Raw genomic sequence first — 17,295 nt, 5'->3', positions numbered from 1 at the left:
TCCGTATTGTTTGATGTTTTAATACAAACGCATATGATATGCTGCCGTATCCGATATGCAATATAACCGCTTCCATTCTGCTCACCCTTTCTCGCACTCCACACTGGGCTGCGCCGCTCTCACGTCATATGGTTTGTGCCGTAAAGCGGTTCAGTGCAGGTCGGTTTTCGACTGTTTTAGCGGTATCCTAGCAGCCGCGGGAGCAAAAAGGCAGCTTCCCAGTCCGACGGATCAGCTGCAAAACTCACCACTGCGGAGCTGTATGACAAAGCACAGAGCATCGGAAACTGCACGAAGGACATACAATTCACACAACTGATTCGCTCACTGTGTTTTTGTTTTGCAAATGCTGGCAGGTGTTGATCTCGTTTCTTAGCGAAACCGTGTTACCATGCACACAGGCAGGCTCTGACATGGCTGCTACAAGTGCACTGGAAAGATACACGTCGCTTATTATATAATTTGTAAGATAAGTCTTTATCCTTTTTGTTGCACTTATCTGTGGGAATAAATCATTGAAATCTGACCGCATAATCAAACTAGTAATCTTGCATTATTCTAATAATAGAACGTCTATCGAACATACTTCATTATAAACATGCGAACATAACTATATATTGCAAGCTACATTACACTAAACAAAACTAATATGTGTAATACCTGCAGCTATAGTAGGATGTATTATCATACTAATTGGATTTGTGCATATGAGCATGCTAGTGATAATAACTTTCCAGGAATTTGATCCCTGTCTGCTCACCATACCTGGCCAGAGTCATGGAGTGGTGAATTGAAAAAGGGTGGAGAGGAGGAAGTGTATCCTCATCATCACTGGTGTTTGCCACTCCACTTCTGCATGAAGACCTTACACGATTCATCAGATTGCATACATCTTCAGTTATGTTCCTCCAGCCTGCTCTTGCAGTTTTTCAGCTTTCAGGGATTTGTTTCTTGGTTCAATTCTTTTTTGATTTTGTGGTTTCTATTTGTTCTTTTTTTCTTGTCTATTTTAAGATTAAAACCATACATCTTTTAAAATGCCTGGGATTATTGACTGGAGTGAGCTGATGAAAGTTGATCCAGATGCCTTAACAGAACAAGAGAGGCTGGCTAATAAACTTTTGGATGTAATTTCAAAGGTACTGATACTATGTAGCCTATACTAATATATATTTTGTTACCACATGACTGTTGTCTTCGGGCTATAGCATACAAGAAGTCATACAGTCAGTTAATCTATTTCAACTAGGAAATTCTAAAAGATTTGACTATTTATTTGTATTGACTGCAAACAGTTTATAATGCGATAAACTTCTGCTGAAAACATACTGATGTCTTTTTAATTTATTTTTTTATAAAATAAATGATTAATGTATTGTTTAGAAAACAATTGGAAAGAGGGAGATCAGTCTAAACCATCTACATGTTTTTTAAGTTTCTTTTATTGAGTATGCATAAATAACTTGGTGTACAAATTAAGCTCTTTTTATACTTGCCCTTGTTTGTAGGTGGAAAGGAGGCACCTGAAAGATGATAGTCCAGAAAGTATCATCCAGCTTTTCAGAATCACTCAGTCCTTAATGAAGGTATGACTTTATATATTTTTAAATACTTAACCAAAGCTTTACAAATGTTGTGTTTGGTTTTTACCTAAGTGTTTATTTTACAATTGGTTTGTGACTGACAGCAAGCTAATACTAGAGATTAAGTTCACTGCCACCACAATAGTACAATGTATAAGCACTGGGTTTGGATAGTAAAGAGAACTACGATTTCCTTCACTTGTGTGAATTATAATCTTGAGCAACCCTATAAACTCTTACTCATTACTACAAGGATACTTTACAAGTGTTATAGTGCATTGTGGACCATTAAGGGGATCAAATTTTCAGCAAAACACCAAAGAATTGTCGTTTAAGCCTGTTATAAAAAATACACATGGTTATATACTGATATGAAGGTGAAATAAAATGTTGCAAGATATATCAAAAGTAAATAATAGTGTAATAAAAACAATATGTACATAATACATAACTAATTGTGTTAATCTCGCTTCCAAGATGAAAGCACAGGAAGCAGATCTAGCTGTAGAAGAAGTAGAGAAAGCTGGTGAAGAGCAAGCAAAAATAGGTGTGTAAATAATGTCAACACGTTTCTAAATAATTTGTTTGAATGATCTGAAGGACATACTTATTGCATGACTCAATTTGCACAAAATCATTGGATCACTTTGCTGTTTTATCAGGTGGTATGGCTACATGTCAGTGGCATTGTAAGTTCAGATCCAAGTTCTATGTTGCAGTTTAAAGCTACTATACCAAGATATTTTATTAGACTATTTACAGCTGCATCTTACAAGAGTAGGAAAGGTGGTGCAACCCACTCTGCAACCATACATGTTTGTCAGTATTTCTATTTTATTTCTAAGTGAATCCATATTATGGTATTATAATGTTTGTAATTAACTTCATAGTTGTGCTATACATACATTTGAAATGACTGACAGTCAGACTATTTTCCTGAATTGATATATGTTGGCTTTTTTCTGCAGAAAACCAATTACGAAGTAAAATCTACAAGTTGGAGAATGAGCTGGAGGTAAAATGGACAGAGCTTTTCCTAATTAATATAGTAATTGAATGCAACTGATGACAATAAAATAGTGCAGATCAGGGCTCAATTATGTCTACTCCTTTACATGACTTACTTGCTTGTGATGTCAACAGGCATTGTTCTTCATTGTGATAATACTGTGTGCTGTAGTTATTGGCATTACCAAAGCTCATAAAATGTAACGTTACAGTTAATAGAGCATGGCCTCTAAATAATGATCATCCCTTCTCTGGCCAGCGGTAAATCCATGGCAGTTCCAGACATGTGTGCAGTTTGTTGCCATAGAAAGATCTTAAGAAGATTACAGAGCTAATTCCTCTTCATTCATCCTTGTTGTTGTTGTTTTCCCTCCTTCTATCACTGGTGTACCTTTTTGTAGTAGATTGTTATTCACTTTTTTACCAAGGATTCAGTTTTGTTCAATTTGATTAATATGAACAGATGATTTGTATATTTCTGTACCAATGCAGTTTCTATAATGTGAATGAAAATGAACAGTATTTTAAATAGTATTTAAAATTTTAAGCAACTGACGCATTTTAGCTTTACCTTTCTTATTTGTTGTCCAGATGGCTCAGCGTTCTATGGGGGGACGCGATACCCGGTTTCTTCGCGATGAAATCCATCAGCTGGAGAATCAGTTGGAGCGCAGGGAGAAGGAGATGGCTGAGATGGAGAAAGAAATCAACAAGGAGAAAAAAGCTAATGAAGAAGTATGTCCTGAAAAAGATGGTAGTAGGTCACTGTGTGGTCAAGCTCAGCCTTATAGTTAAGATATATGTATTCACGATTTCCATGCTCATAGAATATATATATATATTCCTTTTTATTTTTGCTGTTTAATAGTTTTATTGGTGCTTGAAAAAGCCAGGCTATATTACAGTTCTGATAATTTGTGGATGTCTGGATTATTGAATAGACTACTGAGAAGAGGAACAGAGAAATGCATATTGGTGGAAGTTAATTGTATCATTATATATTTTTTAAATGATCTGATGGTATTTGGCATGACTCCAGGCTAAATATAAGAACCCAGAAATGCTTTAAACATTTCTCTGTAAAGCTACATTATGTCTAATAAGCATTCATTTAAACATCATGCGTCCTCTATTTTGGGATATTGCATAATTTGCAGTGGTTGGTGACCTTTCTAACCATGTATCAGTATACAATATACACAGTATTAAGTAAGTAAGTAAAGTAAAACACATGGCTTATCAATTCTCCTGGAAAGTGAAAACATGACAGTATATCCAATTTTCAAATGCAGTTGAAAATAACCTTATGCAGTAGTTCAGCATTTATCCTATCTCTGTGCCTGCAGCTGACACTTCGTGCTGAAGAGGCAGAGAATGAAAACCGAAAACTGAAAAGAGAGGTTAGTAAATTGTTTTTCCACATTCTGTCAGATCTGTCTTCTATTTTGAGACTTATCAGAATGGTTAGTTATAAAGGACAGGTGGAAGTGATTTACTTGTGAAGGTATGATCTCTCAAGAATAAGAAAAAGAACGTTAGGGGTGAATTTGCATTTACTGAATTAACTTCATTGCAGGGACCTTGTAAGTTGGATGCAGTGGTACTCATACATACATTCACTCTTGTCTAGTCAATGCTAGTCTAAATAATTTGCTTTTCATTACTAGCCTCTCCATTTCATGTCCATAAGGGGCATACCTTTTCTTCATAATTTCAAACTTCTTCAACTTTTGTATGATTTGTCCTCTCTTTCACTTTCAATCATCCATTGTTCACATTTCCAAGATAAAACAGCTTAAGAAAAAGGTAAGACATAAGATAAGGCAGTGTCTAAAATGAGTCGTACAATTTGTGAAGTGTAGGCTTCCCTAATATTCCTAGGTAGTAAAGTAGCATCTTTAGATTCATTTACAGTTCGTGATTCACAATATCTCGTTTGACCATTTCCAACTACAATACAAAACAATAAAATAAACATGTATGTTCTTTGTCCCCCAGAATGAGCAATTCCGGCAAGATGTTATTTACTATCGGAGGGAGCTGGACCAGAGAGAGCCGCCTCAATCCACAGAGAAGGAAAGAGAAGCGCAAGCAAAACTGACTGGGTTAAACCGAGAGCTTCACCAGTGTCTCGATGAGTTGCAGGTGTGTGCAGTAAGATTTGCAATCCAAATCAATACAATAATATATACAATTAAATAATTCACTCTGCTGTATATATAAGTTGAGTCCTCTTTTGTTGGAATATGTCACTATTTTACTGTAACCTCCGTCTCAAAGGTAATTTAAGCCCACCTTTCATGTCTGTTACCTCAGATCAACTCATATCAACATGTCAACTCCCCAGCAATGTGGCTGAAGCTGAAAATTTGAGAACATTTAAAAATAGACTGGATAGAATCATTGGATCACTTAGTTATTAATGAACACCAAACGAGCACGATGAGTCGAATGGCCTCCTCTCATTTGTAAACTTTCTTATGTTCTTATATGTCACCTATTGTATTGGATTCTTAGTGCAGCAATATACACTACAGTAGCGTTGTATAGACATGTAAACACTGAATTGCACACCGTTTGTAATTACTTTAATCAAATCTCACTACAGTATTGTATTGTATTAACAATACAATTAACCCTAAACATGTCATATAAAGTAAAAGCAATTTAAACAATATAAAGCCTAAAGCTCTATACATATAATAGAGAAGTGATGCTGTGCTGTAGATTAATATGTTACAGGAAACAAGTCTTGAATGTGGTATTAGGAGCAAAAATTATTTAGCTTGGGCTGGTGTCTGACATGCGTCACTCGGTTGTTATCCGCTCATCACAGACTCCGTATTAAAATAATGCAAATCAAACTTTGTTACTAAAATTAAGTATTCACAGCTATTTACAGGATTTTCCTAGTAATAATAAGAAAGTTATTAATAGGTTGATTAACATGGTCGGAAAACCGTGAGGCTCCACAGCTCTACTAGTAACTGGATTACAAAGTGACCATTGTTTTCAAATACATAAACACAACAGGGAATACCCGGGTAAAGACTACACACATAAATATCGGAAAATTCAATAGAGCAAATCAGAATTCAAGGTAAGCAATATGTCTGGTGTCTTTCAATAAAACTCTTGAAATTGATTGCGATACCCCAATAGGTTTCCTATAGCTATGGGATGAACCCAATATTTATTTCCCTTCTTCTTTAGTTATAACCGTGTAGCAAATTCAACCTGGTTTATATTTGCAAAGGACAGGGTGTAATGCACACTGTTATTCATCCAAAAATGTATCCTCTTTGATGTTGGTAGATGAATTTGTGCTGCAGATTTCATGTTGTTTTTAGCAACATTTACAATTACATTTGAAAGGTGGTGTTGAATTCAGTAGGTATGTTTTTTAGCTGAAAAGCACAGTGATTAAATTATATAGTGTGACTTACTGCATAATATAACATTGTTTTCTGCTCTTATAGATGATAACGGACGAGAGGGATGCCTTGAAGGCCGAGAACGAGAAGCTGGAGAAGTACATGGCGGAGTCCTCGAATGAAATGATCTCCATGTCAGAGGAGTATGTCAAGATGAAAACCATAGTCCAGCAGACCGACAGCCTCATGGACCAGCTGAGGAAAGAGCGAGAGCAGCTGAGGTTACAGGTAGGTTTTCTTCAGGTGAAAATGCAGAATAGTTTCTCGTTTTGGTAATCTAGCCCTTGCATTGTTCAATAAAATGTGCCACTATTGTACCATCTCTTATTCTTTTTAATGTATTTGTTAGACACCTTTATCCAGGGTGTTACAAACCTGTTACAGTCATGGAGAAATAATGCATTTTATTGGATATACAATAGACATTTAATGCCACAGAAATATAATGCATTGAAGCCACTCTGTGTAAACAAACTTTCCTAGACATTTTACAAGTCATGTCTTCCCTGCAGTGAATGAATGAAATCAGTGCTTTTCTTTCCACAGGTGCAAGAGCTGACAGAGCAGATCCAGGCCAGGTCAGACGAGGATGACCCGGTCATGGCAGCAGTCAATGCAAAAGTTGACGAATGGAAGGTGGGTGTTGACTTCGATTTATATTTATCAAAAATACGAGCAAAACTCAGATCATTCGTAATAGACGTACTTATTTCAAATCTATACATTAGCCCTGATATTGAACCAAATACTGAAATACTGCACTTGCTGTGAATTAGAACAAAATGTAACCTTTCTAGTGCCGAGCAGCGAGATCAAGTGGAGATCATGTGACTTGATGTGTTTTTTCTTTGTGTACAGAGAGTATTGTCTTCAAAGGATGAGGAGATTGTGGAATACCAGCAGATGATAAGAGAGCTCAAAGACAGACTCCGAATGGTACAATTAGACTCCGACAAGAAAGATGTCATGGCTCTCCAGCAGGTAACCTCACCTTAAAGTAACACTAACTTAATTTAGATTAGAAGAGTATATTGTATTACAAAATAATTATTTATTTTTACATTATTTGTTAAATTAGTTGGTTATAACATACAGGTTGGTTGTGTGGTTTCCCAATCCACCTGTCCTCTGTGTGGCTGGGTTTTGTTTTGATCTGTTGTACAAACGTTGTGTGTTTTTCCTTTCTTCTAATTTTTGTTACATGTTATCTTCATTCTTTCCTCTCCTTTTCATTATTACTGCCCAGGTTATTTATGAACTCTGTACTGTAAGTATCTTCTTCCTATCAGTACTAGTCTTGTTATCTTACACTTTACAAATCTTTCATTACTTTTCTTCCTTTGATTGAATAAATAGTTTTGGAATACACATGTGGATGATTGAAGTTATTGACTTAATCAATTGTAAGAAATAAAGAGCTCATAATCAAAGTAAACAGTTTCATGTGCTAAACACTGTAATAGGTTGTATTTCAGCTTGCGGTCTATGCTTCAATTTTGATACTGTGAATTTGCTAGTTACTTAATGTCACTGCACTGTTTATCTTTCCTTCCCTTTAATGTGGCCATGTGAGTGAAAATGAGTTTTGATTACCTTATTCAGGCTGTGCAGGAACGAGACAGTCAGATAAAGATGCTGACTGACCAAGTCGAACAATATACGAGCGAGATGGAAAGAAATGCTGAAATGATTGAAGAACTCAAGAAACCACTTCAGAAAGATCGGGGTATTTGTATGACTTCGATTATACATTAAAATACTAATTTTATTCATTATGATTGTCAGAATAGGCGTGTTTTCAACGTTTTTGAGTGAAGGTCACTGTCTAGACTAGAGAGCTATATAATATCCTGCTGGATGTCCTAATATTATGATGTTCCTCTTAAGGACCTTCCATGCTTAAACAGCAGAGCGTAATTGAAGAACTTAAGAGAAAAATCCAGGATGCCGAGAGGAAGGTACAGGAGGCTAAAAGGGAAGCTGAGATGGCAATATCTGATGCAGGAGAAAAGGACAAAGAACTGAGTGAGGCTCTGGCACGCATGAGAGCATATGAGGCTGTAAGTTTGGAAAGCGAATGCTGTTTTTCCACTGATTCCAGTGTTCTGTACTGCTTTTCACTTAAACATGTCTTTCTTTCCCCCTCAGGTCCTTAAAGCATGCACAGGTTAAATGTAAGTGTGTTACTCATTTCCAATCTTTACCATTTGCAGGGTGAATATGGCCTAGAAAATGCTGTGGCAGAAATCAAAGAATGTAAAAAACAGATAAAGCTCAAGAATAATCACACCGAGTCTCTGATCAAAGACATCAATAAACTTGAAATGAAAATCAATGACTTGTTGGAAGAAAATGAAGACTTCAGAGAACGCTTGGGTATGTCAGAATATTGAAAACAGTAATGAAATGTGTACGATCTTCTGTTAACTCTCCCACATGCCTAATTGGTAATGATTTGCAATACTCCATACAAAAAACAATTGTTTTTTATAGGACTTAATCCAAACGAAGTTGTTGATTTGACTGAATTTCGAAGATCTAAGGCTTTAAAACTACAGCAGTGCACATTGGAAAACAAGACTCTTTTAAACCAGGTAATTCATGGGGTTTCTGATTTAATTTGGTTTGTGGCAAATAACTGGACTGTAAATTATTTAATTTTTATGTTATGAATTTCAATTATAACAGATTGAAGAAGGAATGAATTCCAATGTTGTTTAGTGCTGGAAAAAATATGTTGGGAAAATAGGGTTTTAGTGAACATAAACTATGTTAACAAATGGATGTCTTTGGTTGATGTTACACTAGATTGCAAGTCTAGACGAAGAAAGACTGAACCTGAAGAGGCACATCAGAAGACTTGCAAAAGACAAAGGTAGCTCAGCTTAAATTAAATGGCACTCAAGGATAAATCTGGAGGGTTTTTTTGGTTGCTTTTTATCAAAACATTCTGATGTTAATTCATTATGTTTTTGGGGCCCTAGTAATTGCTTTTATGTGTTGTTGTTTTTTTAATCAATTTCAGTAAAAACATAAATACTTTAAATCTATGTATAACCAGATGATGACAACTGAACAAAATCTTGCTTTTAGGAATGGCAGATGACACACAGCTTGACGGTGATTTTCAAGTTTCAAGTTCAGTGAACCTAGAAGAGATCAAACGCCAGGTAAGGTTATAAAGCAAACCGGTATAAACAGCAATCAATTACTGTGCATCCACCCCTTATTAAACCAATTCAAGTGTATACTATATTAAATGTTAATAATATAATACTTATATGTGGATGTTAAATAAGCAATTAAAAATGTCCATGCTATCACACTTTTTGTATAGGTGGCAGAATTAGTTTTATCATTTTATTTTTGTTTTTTTTTAAACAATCAGAACATAAGCACTCGTATAGATGACATACTTTCTTGCATCTGTTCACAGAATGATCATCTTCTAAAAGAATTAAGAAATAAAGAGATGGAACTGAAACTCACAAGGACTGAATCAGCTCAGTCTAAAGAAAGATGTAAGTACCAGCATGTTCAAAATATTTGAGTGTCATCTACAGTTGCACTGCATTGTAAGAGGAACAGGAGATTTCATTTAAATGTATTGTCTTTCGCTTTGCTTTGTTTTTGAACAGTGAGTGAGTTGTCGCTGGAAAATAAGCAGCTTGACCAAGGAATGAAAGAAATACTGCAAGCAATTAAAGAATATCCAAAGAATTCACAGAGAGAAACCGGTCTCAATATTCCCAGTCTTGAAAGACTTGTCAGTGTACGTGTTTTTTCTCACAGCTCTGAGGATTTTTATTTTGTAAATGTACATATTGCTTAAGCAGATCCTCTCTCTCTTCATGTATCAGGCGATTGAGATGAAGAATGCAGACGGGAAGTTTGATGCTAGTGTGCACCTAAAGGCTCAGGTTGACCAGCTCACGGGGAGAAATTTTGAACTGAGAAATGCAATGACAGAAGCTCGTAAAGAGGCATCAAATGCATTGAGCCAACTGTTGAAAGCCAACGAAAAGGTAATTCAACCACATTGTTCAGGATGTCATTTGGACAATTATCTTATTTTCTGACTGTTGATTGCTTATCTTCCCATGCCTGAACTCAAGAAAATCCAATTGTGTTTGATGATAACTTCCAAACTGGATTATTTTTTTAAATAATTAAAATCTGATAAATGTATTGTTCTCATTTAAGGGAATAATACTCATGTTTTGCTAATTAAGGGTGCTTTATGCAGATGTGATTTTTCCGCCCTACTTTACTGGATCAGCAGATGTGTGTAGGTGTCTAAATAAATGACATCCTTTTGAAAGCATTGGATCATTATATATATTGTTTTGTTTGTTTTCTTTCTCGAAGATTGTACACCTGGAGAGTGAGGTAGAAGCATTAAGGCAATCGGGAGGGAGCAGCATTACTTTCAAGACTTTAAATCTTCCTGAAGAGATGGCCCCATCTAGTATGGAAGTCATCAGTTCTCTTAATGAATATGCAGTCAGACTTCTCCAGGTAAGCAGCAGTGCCACACTGTGCAGTGGCATTGATGGGTTGAACAAATTACTATTCCTCATCGGCAGGTTGTTTACAAATTGGTCCACGTTTTACACCCATAGGTACTTTCACATATATGTTCACTATCGTATACCTGAAATAAATACTTTTACTGGAAGAAAATGAAAACATAAAACAAGAAGCATTATTATTGTAAAAACATGATTTGAAAAAGAAACATCTTTCAATTACAGCATTGGTAATCCCAGTCTGGTATCTAAATGAAATAGTCTCAAATCAATATTGTAAGTGTTATTATTCTTGTTATTTAAGGAGCTTAACAACAAAGAAGAATCTACACAGCACTTGGAAGAAGTCTTAGAGGAGTACAAGCATAAGTTTGCTGTGATTCGTCATCAACAAGGACTTCTATACAAAGAGTATCAGAGGTATTGAACGTCTGTAGTCCTGACAGTATTTCAGTGTTATGCATTCTGTCATACAATGGTGTCATTTTTTGTTTTGTGTCTTTTCTAGTGAAAGAGAAGCGTGGCAGAAGGAGAAAGAAAAAGCTACAGAATTGATTAAAAAAGCTGAAGAGCAAAAGGAGGTTGATGCTGTGAGAATAAAAGAGTTTAATGTAAGTAGTTGCTTATAAACAATAGCTGTTGGTGTTTTCATTTTGGAGAATGAAAGTTTTGCTTTGGTGAAGTTATAAAACGTTCTATATATTGATATTCTAGCATTGGCTTGAAGTGCTACAGACTGACCCATCAGAAATAAAGAAGCAGGTCTCTGAAGCGGCCCGTAAAATGACTGTTTTGCGGGTGAATGAAAAGTCCTTGACGAGGCGGTACACAACCCTGCTAGAAATGGAGCAGCACCTACGTAAAGAAAACAACAAACTGAAGAATGAAAGCATTGCAATGGAATCTGCAGTAGCTGACAGAGTAGGTTACTTGCAGCGCTATAAGGTAAGGTTTGATGTGTTTGTGCATTTTACCTTTTAACCTAAGTAGAAGTATTATGATGAAAAAACATTGATTTATATTACTTTTTATTTTTACTCAGGACATGGCAGCTTTCAAAATCGCAGCCTTACAAAAAGCCTTGGATGACAGTGTCTCCTCTTCAGAACTCGAGAGGTCAAATAAACTGTATAATGAACTGACAAGTAAATACAGGGATGTTCTGCAAAAGGATAATCTGCTGGTTCAAAAAACAATGAATCTGGAACATTTAGAGGTAAACATTTTCTGGTGTCTCTCATGTATATGCATTGGAAACACATAGCCAACTTGAAATATTACTGTCAAGATGGAATTGTATAAAGTATTAAACCTAGGAATTGATGATTATTGGTTTAAAGGGTTACATTAAGAAATAGGTATTTCATATTATATTGATAGATTGATATCAACCCTTTATGTTCTGACTATTTGTAGGCATTCAATTTTGTATTTGTGTTTGAAATTAAATGTAGTATAATAAATAAAGTATTCATATATCCAATGTGAACAACTCATTACGTATGACTTATGTGGACAGTGATGTAGACATGTTATGTATTTTAGGGTGAGAATTTGGTCCTTCAAGAACAAATTAATGGCTTAAACAAAGAACTGGAGATCACTAAAGAGAAACTTCATACATTAGAGCAAGCCTGGGAACACATCACTAAACTGGGTCAGTATATTTAAAAACATCATATGCTGTGTAAATGTACAGAAAAATGCAATAGTCACATAAGATGAAAAGCAGTCAGTATGTTAGAAGCGGAGTAGAACAGGTTGCATTTGTGATGACACTTGAAGATATTTTGGTGTGGAAGATGTGCTCCTGCTCCAATTAGTAGATGTCTTTTAACAGAAATGCAATCATGAAATCTAGATGCAACATAATAAGTAGAGAGTAGAGTTCTATTTTGAGTATCATCCTTTGCAATTGAAATGTCGGATTGTTGTCACAGGCGGGGAAAGCTCAATGGATAAGGCAACCAAAGCAATTACAAACAGTGAAATTGTGTCCATCTCCAAGAAGATAACTATGCTGGAGATGAAAGAACTGAACGAGCGTCAGAGAGCAGAGCATGCTCATAAAATGTATGAGCATTTAAGAAGTTCTTTGAAACAAGTAGAAGACCGCAACTTTGAGCTGGAATCGAAATTTGCTGAGGTAAATGGCTTGAAAGCTTTTTATGTTGTGATTTAATTAAGTTAATGTGTTTGTAGAGATCATGAAGCATGCCTAACCCCCAAACCACCCCTAAAATATAAGGTCTATCACTCGATCATAGATATATAGTGAACCTTGCAGATAAATGTAATGATCACCATATGTTTTTGCACTGTTGCCTAATTAAATTAAATTGTTTTATAGACATTGATTTAAAGGCACTAGACATGCCTCTTCTTTCTGAAATCTCTGAACCTCTTAAGAAAACTAACATTGTGTACTTAATGCTGAAAACTTCATTGAGAGATGGAAATTGACCAGTTTGTTATAATTCCATAATAGCACCATATGGTGTGGCATCTAATGTCCTATTTATTCAAAAGTTATGCTTTTGCTTATGTTAACAAGAAAAGCAAATCAGTAAAATAATCCTTGGCACAGTCAAAGACTAGTTAAATTGGGGTATTATATGTAGACCTAACTGTTCTATCTTCTCAATCCGTAATGTATTCAAATCCTCTTGTTTACCAGCTCAGTAAGCAAAATTTGGAAGCTCAAAAGATCGAGCAGGAGCTAAGAGATGAACTAGCCAGCAGTGTGAGTAAGGCAGTCAGTGATGCTCACAGAAGACGGATCACGGAGCTGGAGAAAATCGAGGCAGAGCTGAAAATTGAAGTTTCAAAGTACGTCTGTGATTTCAATCTGTTATTCTTAAGCACTATTTATCTTGGAAATTAAATTCTGTGATTCATATTAATTGATTCCTGTTTCTGAATGATGGGCCATGCATTGAAACATGAAATATATCACATCCCTAAGGAACAAGGTTATCAAACTGTAGTGTCCAGCTCTAGTAACTGCATTTGATAAACTGTCAGATATCCTGAAAGGCTTAAGTTGGTCATTTGTGTTGTGTGTTTTAGGTGTACCCATCATTATTATCATTATATATAGTGTTCTCACAAATGTTTTTTTCTTTGTCCAAACCTAAAAGGTTACGAGAGGTCTCGGATGTAGCCAAAGCACAAGTCTCTGCTTTAGAGTCTCACCAGCAGTCTAGAGAGAAGGAGGTGGAATCCCTGAGGAAGCAGGTGCTAGATTATCAGGTAAAGAAAGGCCAACTTTAACATCTCCAGGTTTAGCTCCCAAAGTATATCACTAGTATATAATTTAATTACAGCATTTGTCATTGATTTAGTACTTTTTTAAGTACTAATGGCTTAACCAGTGGTGTAGTTGAGTGCATACGCAATGCGAAGGGGACTTTGCGTATACCCATGAAGATTTTGCATGTACCCATGAAACATTTATGCCATCTGTTCCTTCGACAGGCTCACTCTGATGAGAGAGCCCTTATCGCAAAGCTCCATCAACACATTGTGGCACTGCAAGTGAGCGAGGCCACAGCTGTCAGCAAACTGGAGGCAGCCATCGTGAAAGTGCAGAAGCTTGAGGCCTATAGCCTGCGTATGGAGCAGAAACTTGACGACAAGGAACAGGCCTTGTACTACGCCAGGCTGGAGGGGCGCAACCGCGCTAAGCACCTGCGTCAAACTGTGCAGGCGCTCAGGAGGCAGTTCAGTGGGGCCTTGCCTCTGCCCCAGCAGGAGAAGTTTTCTAAGACTATGATCCAGCTTCAGAACGACAAGCTGAAGGTCATGCAGGATATACAGTCGACTAAGGAGGATCGGAGGAAGGCGGAGGAAAAAGCCCTGGAACTGGAAGTCAAGATGAAGGGACTAGAGGAGCTGCTTAGCACATTGAAAGATGCTAAAGGAGCACAGAAGGTAAAGTCCTGAGCAGCTTGGCCCTTATCTTTGAACACATCTACTTTCATTTAAATTATTGAGACTTTTTCTATTCCTGTTTTGGGGGAGAACATAAAATGCATTAAACATTTGAGATTGTAGAAGATGTCATGGGCAGATATGCACAAGTCTATTTTGAACTAAAGTCGGTCAGTTTCCATGCTATATAATAAATAATAACATTATTGCATTTTTTTTTTAACAGGTGATTGAGTGGCATAAGAAAATCGAAGATCTTCACCTTCAAGATCTAAAGCATAAAAGAGAGCTTGCCTCTCAAAATGAAGAGATAAAATACTTGAAGAGTGTAATTGCTGAGCTAGAACGGACAACTAGCAGACTAGAAGAGGAAATTGTTCAGCAAAACATTGTGAGATTGCACACTTTATTATCTTTATTTATGTATGGGTGTCAAATCATGGACAGAAATACAGATTTCTGTCAGGGCCGTAATTGCCAGCATGTTCTGGTAATGCATTCTTGGCACTGACCCTTATCAGTGCACATTTCTCATCCTCATACCTTACATCTTTCAGATCTTTCACTTAGTTTATCAACAGTTGTTTGTTTTTGACATTTTTTTCCCCACGATTTCCAGGTTATTGTTTTTATATGTATATGTATGTATTTATTTGCATTTTTCTTTTCTTTTAGTTTCATGAGGAACAGCAGCTGTCTTGGGATCAGAGAGAGGTAGAACTAGAAAGGCAGCTGGATCTGTATGAGCGGCAGCACAATGAAGTACTCAGCACTGCACAAAAGGTACAAGAGATACACAATAATGTATATGTTCATTAGTTAATTTTATCTTAGTTATCTACAATTGTGCATATTATAATAAAGAAAATGTGAATAATTTATATTGGTATGAGTATGTTATCTATATTGCAGATATTTAGAAATTATTGAAAGTTCATATTGATATATTTTTTTGTACTGTATTTGTATTTATTTTTTGTGAAGCCTATTACCCAGATCTTTAGCAAGCGATTTCAGGCATGATTTCCCCAGGTGAAAAGAGGGCGGCCCCAATCTAAACATACTTTCAGTACATCTTAGCTGAGGGTATATCTGTTTCATTTGCCTGTTTGTTATTTATGACAGTTTGAGGAAGCACTTGGAGCTCTACCAGACCCCAGCTTGCCTCTGCCACACCAGCTTGACTTTGCTTTGGGGAAAATCAAAGAGCATGTCCGCACCATCCTAGAAACACGAGGAACCTGCAAGACGTTAGAAGAAGTAATGGCATTCATTTTGTTCTTTCCTTTATGATCAAATCTAAGATCTGCCTTGTAATATACCATGTAGTATAATGTACCTTGGTCACATTTAACCTCATTCCATTCTAATGCCTGATCGAAACACTATTTGTTAAATATAACAATATAAATAACATTAAAAGAAAGATGGCACACACTTCATAGTATGTTATGTTTTTTGCCTGTTTTGGAAACAGAAACTTAAAGAAAAAGAGGCTGCTCTGTGGGAAGCAGAGCAAAACGTGCTTTCAAGGGACAAGGTCATCAATGAGCTGAGGCTGCGTCTGCCTGCTACAGCTGAGAGGGAAAAACTAATTGCAGAACTTGGGAAAAGAGAGGACGACCCAGAGTACCAACAGGCCATAAAAGTGGCCCATCAAACTATCGCCAACCTCCAGGCCAGGCTAAACCAGAAGGAAGATGTTCTGAAAAAATACCAGAACCTCTTGGCCAGAGCAAGACAGGTATTGAATGGAGGCTCAGACATGGTTTAGTCAATGCTCAGACTTTCGTTTGAAGTCCAAGATTTCCATAATTTGTAGTGACATTCTATTAAAATGTTAGTTTATGACCCAACCAATTTAAGACATTTGATTTTAAGACAGTTCTCTGGTTTTACTATTTATAGGTATGTGTTTGGGTAAAATTAACATATTTGTTTTATTCTATTAACTACTGACAACATTTCTTCCAAATTCCAACTAAAAATATGAATGGAATGGAATGGCTGCCATACATGTAGAGATGCTGATTTAAGAAACATTTGCAGTGGTCTCTTAATTGTTTCCAGTGCTGTATGTATCGCTTTTGTTTCCTGATTGCAGTTCTTTATACATAAAATGGACATGCATTTATTCCTTGTTCAATATGTAATAGATTCTACTTCTTAAACATGTGTTTGCCACTACACAATATCCTCATGTTGTGTGCATTGTTCGTCAAGTTATATACCCTAATATTCTAATCTGCTTCCAATTACAGGAACAAGAAGATATTGCTAAGAAACATGAAGCGGAAGTTAAGGTTTTGCATGAGAAATTGGACTTGCATTCTGATACGTCACTTCACAAGTTCAAACAAACAGCCCTGGTCAGTAATTATTTACATTCTTGGATTGCTCTTTTCAGTATTAACATTGCTACTGTAGCGATTTGAGGTTCTACATTGCCTTTAATACCATAAGTTCAATATCCCAGTGCTATTCATGTGTGTGAATGATACCATTCTCCATGTACACAACGTGTTTTATGATATATGATTTTGATTGTCAGATACAATAATAGGAGATCCTTTTCTGAAACAGAGCCTTTGTTCTCCATCACTTAGGAATTGATGCAAAGGCCTTCCATGTCTGTCCCCACGTCAAAGCACCTGGTTCGCCTGGCTGAGATGGAGCAAACTGTGGCTGAGCAAGACAACTCACTTTCTAACCTCACAGAGAAGCTAAAGAGAGTAACAGCTGAGCTAGAAAGACAGAGACAAATCACTGCATTGAAAATCAAGGAACATGCAGATGAAAAAACAAAGT

General features: G+C 36.3%; 2 protein-coding genes across 4 annotated transcripts in view; one reads left to right on the top strand and one right to left on the bottom strand.

Moving 5' to 3' along the window:
- tmtc3 (transmembrane O-mannosyltransferase targeting cadherins 3) overlaps positions 1–204 on the bottom strand; it is a 35,857-nt gene extending 35,653 nt beyond the window's left edge. The window contains exon 1 of the mRNA XM_066723535.1: positions 86–204. The gene's annotated coding sequence lies outside the window, so the exon portion shown is untranslated. The remainder of the gene's footprint in view (positions 1–85) is intronic.
- cep290 (centrosomal protein 290) overlaps positions 205–17,295 on the top strand; it is a 27,989-nt gene continuing 10,898 nt past the window's right edge. The window contains exons 1-36 of one of the 3 annotated variants that reach the window (XM_066723530.1): positions 205–464; positions 1,015–1,139; positions 1,509–1,586; positions 2,061–2,130; positions 2,552–2,598; positions 3,183–3,326; positions 3,938–3,991; positions 4,590–4,736; positions 6,071–6,253; positions 6,572–6,661; positions 6,884–7,006; positions 7,628–7,751; positions 7,913–8,085; positions 8,239–8,401; positions 8,519–8,619; positions 8,834–8,900; positions 9,119–9,195; positions 9,462–9,546; positions 9,664–9,797; positions 9,886–10,050; positions 10,394–10,543; positions 10,859–10,974; positions 11,063–11,165; positions 11,269–11,499; positions 11,597–11,770; positions 12,100–12,211; positions 12,495–12,700; positions 13,232–13,383; positions 13,695–13,806; positions 14,032–14,487; positions 14,714–14,878; positions 15,163–15,270; positions 15,613–15,747; positions 15,965–16,231; positions 16,749–16,856; positions 17,094–17,293. In XM_066723530.1, coding sequence (XP_066579627.1) covers positions 1,038–1,139; positions 1,509–1,586; positions 2,061–2,130; positions 2,552–2,598; positions 3,183–3,326; positions 3,938–3,991; positions 4,590–4,736; positions 6,071–6,253; positions 6,572–6,661; positions 6,884–7,006; positions 7,628–7,751; positions 7,913–8,085; positions 8,239–8,401; positions 8,519–8,619; positions 8,834–8,900; positions 9,119–9,195; positions 9,462–9,546; positions 9,664–9,797; positions 9,886–10,050; positions 10,394–10,543; positions 10,859–10,974; positions 11,063–11,165; positions 11,269–11,499; positions 11,597–11,770; positions 12,100–12,211; positions 12,495–12,700; positions 13,232–13,383; positions 13,695–13,806; positions 14,032–14,487; positions 14,714–14,878; positions 15,163–15,270; positions 15,613–15,747; positions 15,965–16,231; positions 16,749–16,856; positions 17,094–17,293 — 4,922 coding nt within the window. In that variant the 5' untranslated portion in view covers positions 205–464; positions 1,015–1,037. The other 2 variants (XM_066723533.1, XM_066723531.1) reach the window with 2 other exon arrangements.

This window comes from Amia ocellicauda, chromosome 15 (genome assembly GCF_036373705.1).
Source record: "Amia ocellicauda isolate fAmiCal2 chromosome 15, fAmiCal2.hap1, whole genome shotgun sequence".
NCBI classification, from domain to species: Eukaryota; Metazoa; Chordata; class Actinopteri; order Amiiformes; family Amiidae; genus Amia; species Amia ocellicauda.
The sequence above is the reverse complement of the archived record's forward strand: the minus strand, read 5'-3'. Positions and strand labels throughout refer to the sequence as shown.